General features: G+C 40.7%; 1 protein-coding gene across 3 annotated transcripts in view; it reads left to right on the top strand.

Moving 5' to 3' along the window:
- Nucleotides 1-12,384, top strand: part of CALN1 (calneuron 1) — a 388,623-nt gene extending 376,239 nt beyond the window's left edge. For all 3 annotated transcript variants that reach the window (XM_075850381.1, XM_075850380.1, XM_075850382.1), the window contains exon 6: nucleotides 11,334-12,384. In XM_075850381.1, the coding sequence (XP_075706496.1) occupies nucleotides 11,334-11,461 (128 nt within the window). In that variant the 3' untranslated portion in view covers nucleotides 11,462-12,384. The remainder of the gene's footprint in view (nucleotides 1-11,333) is intronic.
- Nucleotides 12,385-15,148: the final 2,764 nt, after the last annotated feature.

Genomic DNA, 15,148 nt, shown 5'->3' with positions numbered 1-15,148 from the left:
CCCCTGAACTGACAATGGGGTGTGTAATGGCAAGGGGGTGTGTAACATCGCTGTGACACTGTCCAATCAGCTACGGACAGTGTTACAGCAAGAGCTGGAGAGAGGAGAGCGTGTGTGCGCGCACGCTTTCACTCTTCAGCTCTTGGCAGACAAGGACAAGACTGATCTCTCTGCTACGGACAGTGCAAAAGCTGGAGAGAGGAGAGAGCGCATGCGCGCCCACGCTCTCACTCACTCTTCAGCTCTCGGCAGACAAATACAAGACTGATCACACAGTCTTGCACTTGTCTGCCAAACTGGCAAGGGGCCATGTCTCTGCTACGGACTGTGCAAGAGCTGGAGAGAGGAGAGTGCGCTGTCCGTAGCAGTGACACGCCCCCTTGCCATTTCGTCAGACAAGTACAAGACCGTGTGATCTCTCGCAAGGGATCACAGTCTTGTCCTTGTCTGCCGAGAGCTGAAGAGTGAGAGCGTGCACGCGCATGCGGGCTGTGCTCTCTCCAGCTCTTGCACTGTCTGTAGCAGTGACACGCCCCCTTGCCAGTTCTGCAGACAAGTACAAGACTGTGTGATCTCTTGCGAGAGATCAGTCTTGTTCTTGTCTGCCGAGAGATGAAGAGTGAGAGCGTGCGCGCCCACACTCTCTCCTCTCTCCAGCTCTTGCTGTGACACTGTCTGTAGCTGATTGGACAGTGTCACAGCCATGTTACATGCCCCCTTGCCATTACACGCCCCATTGACAGTTCAGGGGGTTATTTAAATATCGGGCGCCAAATATAACGGCACCAAAATCCAAATAACGGAGGAGGGTAGAAAAAAAGTGTAAAGTGCCTTAGGGTTTGTGCAGCCCTGCCCATAATATGCTGCACTTAGCTGCACTTGTATAGACAGGTGAAAGGTTCTGTTTAAGTAAGAGTTCTAGTAAACAGAACAAATCTTAAGGCCTTATTACACTGGCCAATTTCGTCCGGAGACAGCTCGCTGATCATCGCTCATTTGCTCCTGTTGCAAGGAGCTATGTATGGAGACGAGCGGTAGTTACTCCAATCGCTCATCCTCATACATAATTATAATGTCGGCAGCGCGTCTCCCTGTTTACACAGGGAGATGTGCTGCCGAGAATTATTATATTTCATTTTTTTTAAACAATACAATCAGCTGATGAAGGAGCTCATTCATCTGCTGATCACTGCCCTCTTTACACAGGGCAATTATCGGCAACAAGCGTTCGATGAACGCATGTCGCCCCGATAATTGGCCAGTGTAAAAGGGCGTTTAGGGCCTGTTCACATCTGTGTTGGAGGCTCTGTTAGGGGCCTCCATCGCAGATCTGGCAGAGATTACCGGAAAAATGGTGTAGCATGCTGCGCTATTGTTTCCGATTAAACTACGGACAGCCCCCAACGGAAAACGAATGGAACCCATTAAAGTCAACGGTTTTCGTCGGCCGCCGGTGGTGTCCGTGTTGCAATGGAACTGTTGCATCTGGCATTTCATTGTTCTGCTATTCTGTTGGGGCAGAACAATGGAATGCCCTGACGTAGATGTGAACAGGGCCTAAGTATACTATATGGCTGTGATTGGCTTTATAACAAAACTTCAGTTCATGAAAACATTTCATACTTTATATCTAACGCCTTTCCACAAATTCAACTGCTGACCCACGTCCAAGTTATACTCCTAGAATTACAGAAAATAGATATTTGCAGAATAGTTTAAAATAGTGTGGGAGCAGGGTTGGACTGTTCATTTGGCAGTCCTGGCAAATGTCAGATGGGCTGGTGCACATTCGACTGTATGAAAAAAAATGTTATATCATGTTCAGCAAACTGTATTGGCTGCTGCTTCTTTTTGCGCTACAGCCACCCACATTTTTACTGGCGGATAATGTGGCACGTGTGTTTCCTCTTACATTACCCCGTCAATTGCAAATCTGTCTTATACCAGACATTTTACTTTCAAATAAGAGACCACTGAGTCTGCACTGTTTATTCTGACCTCAAGGCCTATAGTTCAGCCTATCTACTAAAAGTGCACTGTATTGTTGCATGTTGCTGCTGTTATTATTGGCTAAGTTGGATGCAGAACAATATGTAAAATTTAGGTGGCACTATTATCAATTATATATATGCAAAACAATGAGTGATATGATGCCCCTGACGTTTGTATCAGCAGGCAGCGGCACGCCAGGATTTTAAACTTAAATTTTCCTGACATTTTCTTTGTTGCATGTGACAGCAAAAGCCAAGGTCTGTAAAGAGCTTACAACACATCAAAGGGATCTGATTGTTAAAAGGCATCAGTCAGGAGAAGGGTACCAAAGAATTTCCAAGGCATTAGATATACCATGGAACACAGTGAAGACAGTCATCAAGAAGTGGATTACATTTGGCACAACAGTGACATTACTGAGAACTGGACGTTCATCAAGTTTCGATGGACGTCCAGTTCTCAGTAAAGACAAGACGAAAATTGGCCCGGGATTTCCTCTTACATTACATCCTCTTACAATTTCCTCTTACATTACCCCGTCAATTGCTACTCTGTCTTATACCAGACATTTTATTTTCAAATAAGAGAGCACTGAGTCTGCACTGTTTATTCTGACCTCAAGGCCTATAGTTCAGCCTATCTTCTAAAAGTGCACTGTATTGTTGCATGTTGCTGCTGTTATTATTGGCTAAGTTGGATGCAGAACAATATGTAAAATTTAGGTGCCAATATTATCAATTAGATATATGCAAAACAATGAGTAATATGATGCCCCTGACGTTTGTATCAGCAGGCAGCGGCACGCCAGGATTTTAAACTTAAATTAAAATCTATTTATGGGAGAATAAATTGTCACTTGGACACAGACTGATGTATAATGGCGCTGTATAAATGCTTGATGCAGAACAATAAGCCAATTTTTGCTGGCACTATTGAATCAGCAGGTAGCAGCACGCTATTAGCATAAGTATTTTAATTTAAATTAAAATCTATTTATTGGAGAAAAAAATTGTCACTAGGACACATTCTGAAGTATAATGGTGCTGCCACTGTTTAAATACTTGACGAAGAACAATTTTTGTTGACACTATTAGATACAGTGGATTTAAAAAGTCTACATACCCCTGTTAAAATTACAGGTTTTTGTCATGTTACAAAGTCTAACAAGATGAATCATTTCAGAACTTTTTCCACCTTTAATGTGACCCATAATCTGTACAATTCCATTGAAAAACAAACTGAAATCATTTAGAGGGGAAAAAGAAAAAGAAAAAGAATGTGGTTGCATAAGTGTGAATACGCTCTTATAATTGGGGATGTGGTTGTGTTCAGAATTAGCCAATCACATTTAAAGTCATGTTAAATAGAAGTCAGTACACAGCTGCCATTATATAAAGTTCAGCTGTTTTATTAGGATTTTCCTGACATTTTCTTTGTTGCATGTGACAGCAAAAGCCAAGGTCCTTAAAGAGGCTCTGTCACCAGATTTTGCAACCCCTATCTGCTATTGCAGCAGATAGGCGCTGCAATGCAGATTACAGTAACGTTTTTATTTTTAAAAAACGAGCATTTTTGGCCAAGTTATGACCATTTTTGTAGTTATGCAAATGAGGCTTGCAAAAGTCCAAGTGGGTGTGTTTAAAAGTAAAAGTCCAAGTGGGCGTGTATTATGTGCGTACATCGGGGGGTTTTTAATACTTTTACTAGCTGGGCATTCTGATGAGAAGTATCATCCACTTCTCTTCAGAACGCCCAGCTTCTGGCAGTGCAGATCTGTGACGTCACTCACAGGTCCTGCATCGTGTCGGACACATCGGCACCAGAGGCTACAGTTGATTCTGCAGCAGCATCAGCGTTTGCAGGTAAGTAGCTACATCGACTTACCTGCTAACGCCGATGCTGCTGCAGAATCATCTGTAGCCTCTGGTGCCGATGTGTCCTCGCTCGTCTGACACGATGCAGGACCTGTGAGTGACGTCACAGCGTGATCTGGCAGAAGCTGGGCGTTCTGAAGAGAAGTGGATGATACTTCTCATCAGAACGCCCAGCTAGTAAAAGTATTAAAAACGCCCCGATGTACGCACATAATACACGCCCACTTGGACTTTTACTTTTAAACACACCCACTTGGACTTTTGCAAGCCTCATTTGCATAACTACAAAAATGGTCATAACTTGGCCAAAAATGCTCGTTTTTTTTAAAATAAAAACGTTACTGTAATCTACATTGCAGCGCCTATCTGCTGCAATAGCAGATAGGGGTTGAAAAATCTGGTGACAGAGCCTCTTTAAAGAGCTTGCAACACATCAAAGGGATCTGATTGTTAAAAGGCATCAGTCAGGAGAAGGGTACCAAAGAATTTCCAAGGCATTAGATATACCATGGAACACAGTGAAGACAGTCATCAAGAAGTGGATTACATTTGGCACAACAGTGACATTACTGAGAACTGGACGTTCATCAAATTTCGATGGATGTCCAGTTCTCAGTAAAGACAAGACGAAAATTGGCCCGGGAGACTACCAAGAGGCATAGAGCAACATTAAAGGAGCTGCAGGACTTTCTGCCAGGTACTGGTTGTGTAGTGCATGTGACAACAACCTCCCATTTTCTTAATATGTCTGGGCTGTGGGGTAGGGGGGCAAGACGGAAGCCTTTTCTAACAAAGAAAATCATCCAAGTTCGGCTATGTTTTGCAAAGACCTACATCAAGTCTGCCAAAAGCATGTGGGAAAACGGGTTATGGTCTGATGAAACGAAGGTTGAACTTTTGGGCCATAATTCGAAAAGGTTTTTTTGTCGCAAAGCCAACACTGCACATCACTAAAAGAATACCATACACACCGTGAAGCATGGTGGAGGCAGCATTCTGATTTGGGCCAGTTTTTCTGCAGCTGGAACTGGGGCTTTAGTCAAGGTGGAGGGAATTATGAACAGTTCCAATTATCAGTCAATATTGGCACAAAACCTGCAGGCCTCTGCTAAAAAGCTGAAGATGAAGGGGAATTTCACCTTTCAGCATGACAACGACCCAAAGCATACCTCCAAATCAACAAAAGAATGGCTTCACCAGAAGAAAATCAACCTTTTGGAATGGCCCAGCCAGAGCCCAGACCTGAATCCCATTGAAAATCTGTGGGGTGACCTGAAGAGGGCTGTACACAGGAGATGCCCTTGCAATCTGACAGATTTGGAGCGCTTTTGCAAGAAAGAGTGGGCAACAATTGCCAAGTCAAGATGTGCCATGCTGATAGACTTCTACCCAAAAAGACTGAATGCTGTCATAAAGTCAAAGTGTAATTCAACAAAGTATTAGTTTAAGGCTGTGCATATTTATGCAAACACATTATTTTTGTTTTTTATTTTTATTTTTCCACCCTAAAAGATTTCAGTTGGTTTTTCAATGGAATTGTACAGATTATGGTTCACATTAAAAGTGGAAAAAGTTCTGAAATGACTCATCTTGTACTGATTTTGTAACATGACAAAAACCTGGCATTTTAACAGGGGTGTGTAGACTTTTTTTATGCACTGTATATGCAAAACAATGAGTGACGTCACGTCCATGACGTATGAAGCAGCAAGAAGCAGCACACCATCAGCACCAGTATTTAAATTAAAATTAAAATCTATTAATTGGAGATAAAATGGTTACGTGTACATAGATTAAAGTATAACGGCGCTGTATGACTACTTGACGCAGAACAATACAACAATTTGTGGTGGCACTAGATATATGTAAAACAATGAGACTGATGTGACGTCCATGATATCTGTATCAGCATCCAGTGACAAGCTATCCTCATCAAGATTGAACAAGATTTTTGAATGGTGTGATTGGTGATTCACAAATTAATGTAAGAACTGTATAGCTGTAACAGCACTCACTCACAGCAATAGCTACTTGTGCACGAGAAAAACACACTGACTGACTCCTATCTCACTCTAAAATCTATCTCTCTATAAAATTATTGTAAATCTAACTATCAATTCTCTTCTCCTTACTATGAAACACACATAGAAAATGTTCACACGCTTAACAAAAAACCGCTAAAAAAATGGAGATGTTTTCAAGGGAAAACAGCCTCTGACTTTCAGTCGTTTTTTAACCCCTTAGTGACCAGCCCATTTTAGGCCTTAATGACCAAGCTATTTTATTCGTTTTTCTATAGTCGCATTCAAAGAGCTATAACGTTTTAATTTTTTCGTCTACATAGCTGTATGAGGACTTGTTTTTTGCGGGATTAGTTGTGCTTTTTAATAGCACCATTTTTGGGTACATATAATTTTTATATTAACTTTTATTAACCTTTTTGGGGGGATTATAAAAAAAAACTGAAATTCCGCCATTGTTCTATGCGTTTTTAAATTGACGCCGTTCACTATGCGACGTAAATAACATGTTACCTTTATTCTATGGGTCGGTACGATTACGGCGATATCACATATGTACAGGTTTTTTTATGTTTTACGACTTTTGCACAATAAAAACACTTTTGAACTAAAATTATTTGTTTTTGCATCATCGCTTTCCAAGAGCCGTAATTTTTTTATTTTTCCATCAATGTAGTGATTTTTTGGGCTTGTTTTCTGCGGGACAAGACGTAGTTTTGAATGGTACTGTTTTGGGGTACATGGGACTTATTGATTCATTTTTATTATGACTTTTTTGGGGGGGCAATGGAAAAAAAATTCAATTTCGCCATAGTTTTTTGCGTTTTTTTTTTACGGTGTTCACTTTGTGGTTTAAATTACATATTAACTTTATTAATGGAGTCATTACAGTCGTGGCGATACCACATATGTGTACTTTTTTTTTTTTTTTACACTTTTACTAAATAAAACCACTTTTTATGGAAAAAAATGGTTTTATTTATTTTTTTACTGTACTTTTTATTAATAATCTTTATTTCACTTTGATGACTGATTTTATTAGTCCCACTAGGGGACTTTACTGTGCGATCTTCCGATCGCTGCTATAATGCTCTGGTATACTTCGTATACCAGAGCATTATTGCCTGTCAGTGTAAATCTGACAGGCAATCTGTTAGGACGTGCCTCCGGCGCGTCCTAACAGGCATATGTCCAGGGCAGACCTGGGGGCTTTTATCAGTCCCCCGGCTGCCATGACACCCCATCGGAGACCCGCGATTGCATTCGCGGGCCGCCGATGGGTGACAGAGGGAGCGCACTCCCTCTGTAAACAAAGTTAAATGCCGCGGTCGCTATTGACGGCGGCATTTAACGGGTTAAACGGCCGCGATCGAAGTAAACTTCGATTGCGGGCGTTGGAGCAGAAGCTCAGCTGTCATCAGACAGCAGAGCCCCGGCTCCTGCCTGCACGGGAGACCCGTGCAGGACTTAGACTAGGCTGACGTGAAAAGGCGTCAGCCTAGCCTAAAGCCCATTAGTGAATCACGTAAAAAGGCGTATTAGTGGTCACTAAGGGGTTAAGCAACTAGCGTTTTTTGCGGCCATGTTTTTATATTGTCAATGAAAAACGGCTCCAAAAACGGCTCAAGAAGTGACATGCACTTCTTTTTACGAGTCGTTTTTTTACACGCCCATTTTTAAAAACGGCCGCGTAAAAAACACCCCGTGGGGCAGTTTTTTCCCATTGAAATCAATGGGCAGATGTTTGTAGGCGTTCTGCCCCCACATTTTCAGCCATTTTTCGTGCCGTTTACGTGTGAATATACGCTCACTGACACCACCACTACTTACCTGTATTCTGTGTTTTATTATCTCTATTTGTAACTCTCTGTCTGACATCTCTCTCTCTCCCCACAAAGCAACAGCATTTCCTGGTTGAGTTATTTATAGTGACTATGACTCTTATGTCATCCACTGAGTCATTAGTGACAGACACCTATATAACACCTATATATATATATATATATATATATATATATATATATATATACCCAGGGCCGGCCTTAGGATAGATGGCGCGCCGTGCAAAATTATCTTTCGGCGCCCCACCCCACCATAAAAAAAAATGCCCCACAAGACCACAAGAAAGTAAAAAAGTATAATGCCCCCCACAATATAATGCCCCTTTAGTGCCCCCCATACAGTACAATAGTAATATTTTATAATATAGTATAACCCCTTCAAGGACAGAGTATTTTGTCCTCTAATTGTGCCCACACAGTATTATGCCCCATAAATGATACACACAGCATATTGCCCCCTGTAGTGCCCCTACACAGTATAATGTCTGCTTAGTTGCCTCCACACAGCATAATGCCCTCCTCCCCTGGCTGCCACACACTGCCTTGTAGATAGTGCCCCCTGTAGATTGTGCCATAATCTCCCACCTCCTCCTTGTAGACAGTGCCATAATCCCCCACCTCCTCCCTGTAGACAGTGTCATGATACCACACCTCCCCCATGTAGACAGTGCCATACAGCCCCCATCTCCCCCTTGTAGACAGTGCTTCCCAAACAAAAAATTTTTACTCACCTAGGCCCCATTCCCACGACAAACTGAGATGCGCCGGAACCATCGATGACGGGATCCTTGCGTAGGCCGGTGTGATCCTGTAGCCTAGTTCTGAGTTTCCCAAACTTTTCGGACTTGAGGCACCCCTGGAAAAAAAAACAGCCCCCACTCACAGTAAAATTACCATCAGCCCCCCTCACAGTAAAATTACCATTAGCCCCACACTCACAGTAAAATGACCATCAACCACCCTCACAGTAAAATTACCATCAGCCCGCCACTCACAGTAAAATAACCATCAGCCCCCCACTCACAGTAAAATGACCATCAGTCCCTTGTAGATTGTGGCACACAGCCTGTTGTAGGTAGTGCCACACAGCCCCCTTGTAGGTAGTGCACACAGCCCCCTTGTAGGTAGTGCCACACAGCCCCCTTCTAGGTAGTGCCACACAGACCCCTTGTAGGTAGTGCCACACAGCCCCCTTCTAGGTAGTGCCACACAGCCCACTTGTAGGTAGTGCCACACATCCCCCATGTAGATAGCACCCCCTTCCTGTAGATAGTGCCACTGTGGCTCCCTAAAAGAGAGGAATCCCACTGTGGCCGGGGATTCCGCTACTGGACGGAGTGCTTGATGTCTCTCTCCATATATGGACAGTGACATCAGGGACAACTCCTGTAGCGGAATCCCCGTCCACAACATTGCCGACGCTGTGACCGGGATTCCACTCCAGGAGAAGCCTCTGACGTCTCTGTCCATATATGGACAGAGACATCAAGCGCTCCGTCCAGTAGCGGAATCCCCAGCCACAGGGGGATTCCGCTTCTTCAGGGAGCTACAGTGGCGCTAGTAGATAGCAGAGCAGGGAGATACCTCCTGCTCTGCTATAGTGTTCATTAGTACTAGCGTCCTAAGGACGCAGATGCTATTGAATGTGGCATCGCTACCGCTGTGGCAGCCACAGCAACTGCTAGCGTCACCGTGGGCCATGGGGGTCCCATCCTGATGGGTGGCACGGGCGCCCTCATGCCCGGTGTTGCCGCTTGCAGCCGTTATGGCTGCTATGGCGGTAGCGACGCCACTGAGAAAAGAAGCGCCCGGACGGAAAGGCAGCTGCTGAGTGGTCGGATCCGGGCTCATCTTAAACACAAGCAGGGGAAGGGTGCCAGCACAGTGCCCCCTTCCACCTGCTGGAGTGATGCACCCTGTGCAATGGCACAGGTCACACACCCTTAAGGCCGTCCTGTATATACCAAACCCCTCATGATTAGTTGCGGTAGAGAGAGGGCTTCCTGGAATACATTATGGGGAAGCCCACTGGCCAACCCGTCCGAGGTTCTTCTTTGTCTTCTTGTCTTCTTCTGACCTGTAAAATAGCACCCCTATTCTGAGTGATACATGCAGGTCTAATCCCAAAACTTTGGTATTTGCTAAAACCCGAAACTTTTGTGAAATTCGTAATTATTTTGATTAGTGTAAAAGCAATTCGCTCATCTTTACTTAAAAACCCTACAGAACATCTATTTTGTTGGTTAGCAAAATAATTTTAACAGTGACTGTCTGTTTTCACTCCATATAAATTCAGACAAAAAAACAAAAACAGTTCTGAGTTGCAAGAATAATGTAAAACAACTTTCATGTCTGTTTCATGGACTCTGTGGGCGAGGTGGGATAAGGAGGTTTACTGCAATTGGAGTCTCAAGATTTGGGTGAAGTAAAGCTTGTATTAGGCCCTAGTATGGAGCCATATGCCGCCATATAGGCTCTTTTGGGTGCCATATTTACGTTGCCGTTCTTCCCTAGGACTAATTCTACATAAGGCATTGGGAGGAACATCACACTTTTTTTTTCTGTTGGATTCACACTGAATAACCCATATGAGGAGGCATATGAAGGTTGAGGCCTTATAGTACATATGCCACTTTAGTTAAAGATTTTATTTATATAATAGATAAAGATGGTTTTATCTTGTGTACCGACTGTTATAGATTAAATGGTTTTAGTGTACATGTTATGTCAATGGTCCAAATATATAATATTACTATTTAGGCTTCATACACAGTTTGGTGTTACCATGCATGTGCCCCTTTCCCCTCACATGTCACTTTTACCTATTTTCCTAAGAAAACGAGGCAAAAATATACTTATTCTGAAAGAATAAAAATCTGGTAAGAGTAAACAAAGTCTAAAACTCATGACATCAAAGTAGTCTTGCAACTTCCCTTGTATCACAGAAAATATTATGTATGTAATGTTTCTCTGTCAGGCAAAAGAAAGATGTCCATCTTGAAAACAGACATTTTTGCATTTCTTTTTGTTAAAAATGGCTTTAATTAAAAACAATGTTGTTGATTAAGATTTATTTCACTCCAACTTTTTACAACAAATAACAGAGAGAACTGACTATACAAATGTAGAACCGAGCCTGAGCTCCATAGGCCACTGTGTATGCTTCACCCTTCAAGGATGCCAAATCATCTTGCCGTATCAGTGGTTTTATCTGCATCTGCTCTTTATGCCACTCGGGTCAATCCTACATTTGCATACTTATCAACATTTAAGTCTCAAATGCTGGAACATTTTAAGAACCACCCCTGTTCCACTTGACACCCGCAAAATAACCACAAAGGCCACTTTTGTTATACACATTAGCATAAACCACTGCCCTTTTGAGGTTGGGACTATACATGTAATGCTGGGATTTGGGTGAAATAAATTGTGTTTTTCCATAAAAAGCAAACTATAAATATAAAGTTGGTCATATGTATACAAACATACCAAACGTGAGATATGAATATACTGTCAATGGATCCTAAAAAAGGACTTTACTCTATAACTATACTAAATATACAGTGAAAATTACTTTTTAATGTTTTTTCTTTTGTTTCTTCCAGTACATTCCCAGAAGCAGAACAGGCAGACCTGTGTACGGAAGAGCCTTATATGTGCATTTGCCATGGCCTTTATTATAAGTGTCATGCTGATTGCAGCCAATCAAATTCTTCGGAGTGGCATGGAGTAGATCTTTCACCATAGCACTGTGAACACAAATAACCATGCATGCGCATGCCTAGATGAACATTTTTATTAATGAATATTTAATGGAAACTGCTGTGAGAAGAATCGTTCTGCAAACAATACAAGGCCAGCAGTCGTGAAGTGATGTGCAGAACAATTGAACCTTCTCGGCAGGGACACAAAAAGGGCTGTCTTAATGCTTTAACGGTTTTGTTTCCTAATGCAATAAACCTGCAGGAGTTCTTAATTATTATTTCAACGTTAAGTAGAAAATGTACAATGTTGTATCTGACAGGTAGAAATGTACATGGTTTGTAAACATTATTATTCATCCAAACCTGAAATTTCAGGAATGAATCAATCTGTGTTTTGCACTTAGCCAATGGCAACCAAGGAAACATGGTAAAAGAATGGCTTATTATTATTGTTTTCTTATCTCACATTTACATCTTATTTTTAGGCAATTTATAGATGATTGTTTCATATTCTGGGGCTTGGAGGTAAATTTGTGTAAATCATCGGTTACGGTAACCTACTTGTCTTTTGATCATTTGAATTTTGTTTTTACATTTCTAATAAACTTCTTTCTAAAATGACTGAAGCAATAATAACAGCAATGTCACAATGGGGGAAGTCAATTCACTTTGAAGATATCATTAATACGTTGTTGACAGTACTATGCCGATGCTTTTGACTAATCGACCTGCACTGAATGCAGATATTTGGATAGTGTGACAAAGTACTAGTGAGAAATATCCTTGCACTTACCACTTTTAACAAATTCTGAATATCCAAAACCATAATAATATTTCCATGCCAAAAGCATCCATTTCTGGCATTGCAGTTTTATTAAATGCCTTTTCATTTTTGACCTCTCATAGTGGCAAATGTGGTAGTTCAAAATAAAATTTAAATTTGCCTTCAAAAAATTTAGTGGTTAAATTGAATGTATTTATTTTTATTTATTTATTCTAAATTATCAGTAGTTATGGTACTTATTATTTGAATAAATGTTGTTAAGCCACTTTAGCTATAAACTATGTCTATTTTTATCTTCTTATAATTTTAATCTAAATGCATGTTTGGGTATATATGGATTAAGTGCTATAAAGCTTGTGGAAAATTAACTTCAGATACAGTCTGTCGTAGATTACTATTTTTGGTCTGCAAACATCAGAATTGTTCATTTGATTGAACAAAGCTTCAGATTTATTTGGAAGAACGTAATGAAAAATAGTGAGCGGTTACAACTATGTTCAGAATGTAAGAATGCAATGGCAGAACCTGCTGGTAGCTGCTGATTTCTACTTTGACATTATGTTTGGTATTCAATTTATTTTGATTTCCTCTTATCCTCTGTATAGAATGAATGTAGTCAAAATGTCAAAACAGATATATTTGCAAACTTCATATGCAGAAGCATTGTAGACAATATAGATTTATTTCTCTTTGTCTGAAACAAAGAACAATCACAACAATCAACTAATTGTATGTGATTTTGTAGAAAATACGCAGGGTGCTAGCTGCTAATGGACATTTGTTGAAAAGCAACCATGGGAGGTTAAGAATTGGCAAGTCATATTGATTTAGGAATAAGAATAGATTTTTACATCACTGAGTCTGTTTATTTGTGAGGTTGTAGAGGTCTTATGGAATTAAAGGGGTTTTACATGATTAGAAAAACACCTTTCTTGCAGAAACAGTGCCACCACTGTCAATCTGTTGTGTGTAATATTCCAGCTCAACTCAATTGTAGTGTATGGGGCTGCGTTGCAATACCGCACACAACCTGTAGACAGGTGTGGCACTTAATTGGAAGACAGCAGCCCTATTTTCTAATCCTGTATAACCTCTTTAACACTAGGAGAGGACTGATTCAAGCTAGTAGTGATGGTTTTACTTGAATTTTGAACTGAACCTGTCCATAACTGATTTCCATAAAAGAGGGATTAGTAGTCCCAAATGTGGCTGAATAAATTCCAATATTTACATAATTTTCTGATATTCCAGGTAAGTTCTGCTATCTATGTGCTTGAATGTATGAGTTGTATATATATATATATGTATATATATTTGGCATAAAATTGATTAGCAAGTGACGTTACTGTCACTTGATTGTTACCATTGCTAAAAGCAGGCACAGTAATAATGAGATATCATTATAGCATATGTTGTTAAGAGCTAGTATGTAGATGCACTACACTTGTGACTATAGTTTCTGCTGTTGTGTTACTCATCCCTTGGCTCAATGAGAAAGGATGTACAGTATATGTGTGTTTGTTGTGATTTATTCTAAGTTATCTTTAGTTTATTAGAAATCTTTCATGTGTTAATCACTACTTAGGAAATTAATTATATTAGTACTGTCCTCCTTCAATTGAAAGACTGGACTATGACAGTGGTAACAAGAAACAAGCTATGAGAATTGAAAAGATCTAATGTGAGGCCTTATTCACACGAACGTGTGCGTTTTGCGCCCGCAAAAAATGCAGCGTTTTGCACTCGTTGCACTTCCGTGTGTCATCAGTGAATGGTACGTTGTTGCATGATTTTCACGCATATGCCATCCACAGATACTCGGTACAAGCTGCAGCTCCCGGACTCTGCAGTGAGAGAGCTTGTCTTCCAGCACCAGTTTTAGTGTAGAATTACAGCTTCTAACTTCACCTGCTGCTTTCTTTCACTGCAGAGCCAGGGAGACTGCATCTTGTACTGAGTATGTGCAAGACTGCAGCATGGTGCAGGGGAGGAGGGACACTGATAGGAGCTTGTCATCTCTAAGCGGGAGGAGATTGAGATGATATCATGCCTATACTTTGACTCATAAAATGTTCATTTTAATATCTGGCAGGAAAACTTTAAAAAAGGATTATACAGCCATTTTTACATGGATTTTCAAAGTAAGTACACAAGCTTCATTAGGTTTAAGAGATCTATTTAATAATGCATGTGGTTTGTCTTGTGAAATCGGATGACAGATCCTCTTTAAGTTAGAGTATTATTTATCCTATTGCCTATTAGTTTTGAAGTGGGAACTGCTGCTGCAAGTACATGTCATGTACCATCCAGGCAATAAACACTATATTCATGATTTTTCTGAAAAAACTTTTTTTTATCCCAAAGGAGAAAGTTGATATCATTTGAATGGAATATCTTTAATTGCCTGCAGATGAATCTTTCATAAATCATTACTTTGAATTTCCATAAAAAGTGACATTTTATTTCCAAATTACTTTGCAATCCATGGGGTGAAATTCTGAACTCATTATGCACAAAATATTTCCTTATTAACGTTGACATTTTATCATAAAGAAGAATAACAGACAGTAGTGAATCACAGTCATTTTTTTAATTTCCTGGACTCTTAAAGGGGTGTTCACTTTGAAAAGTTTTTTTTTTGTTTGTCAGCAGGGTATAATTTATACCATTGGTGTGCAAACCAGGGGCAAACAGGGAGGTTGGAGTCTTGTATCATAAACAGAGCTTTGACCCCTACCCCACCCCAAACCAGCAGCAAAATTAGATCCTGAGAAAATGAGTTATAGAATGAAAGGCAGCAGTCTGATAAGGTGAACAAAGAGGATGTGTTTATTCAAATATGTTTATTTAATTTTTTGCTGCTATTTACAATTTTTTCCCTCAAAATATTATTGTTTTGACATTGGGCACTAGAGCACACACAATAGGCTGA

Source organism: Rhinoderma darwinii, chromosome 2 (genome assembly GCF_050947455.1).
Source record: "Rhinoderma darwinii isolate aRhiDar2 chromosome 2, aRhiDar2.hap1, whole genome shotgun sequence".
In the NCBI taxonomy this organism is placed as follows: domain Eukaryota; kingdom Metazoa; phylum Chordata; class Amphibia; order Anura; family Rhinodermatidae; genus Rhinoderma; species Rhinoderma darwinii.
Note: the sequence above shows the minus strand (reverse complement) of the source record. Positions and strands in the feature narration are given on the sequence as shown.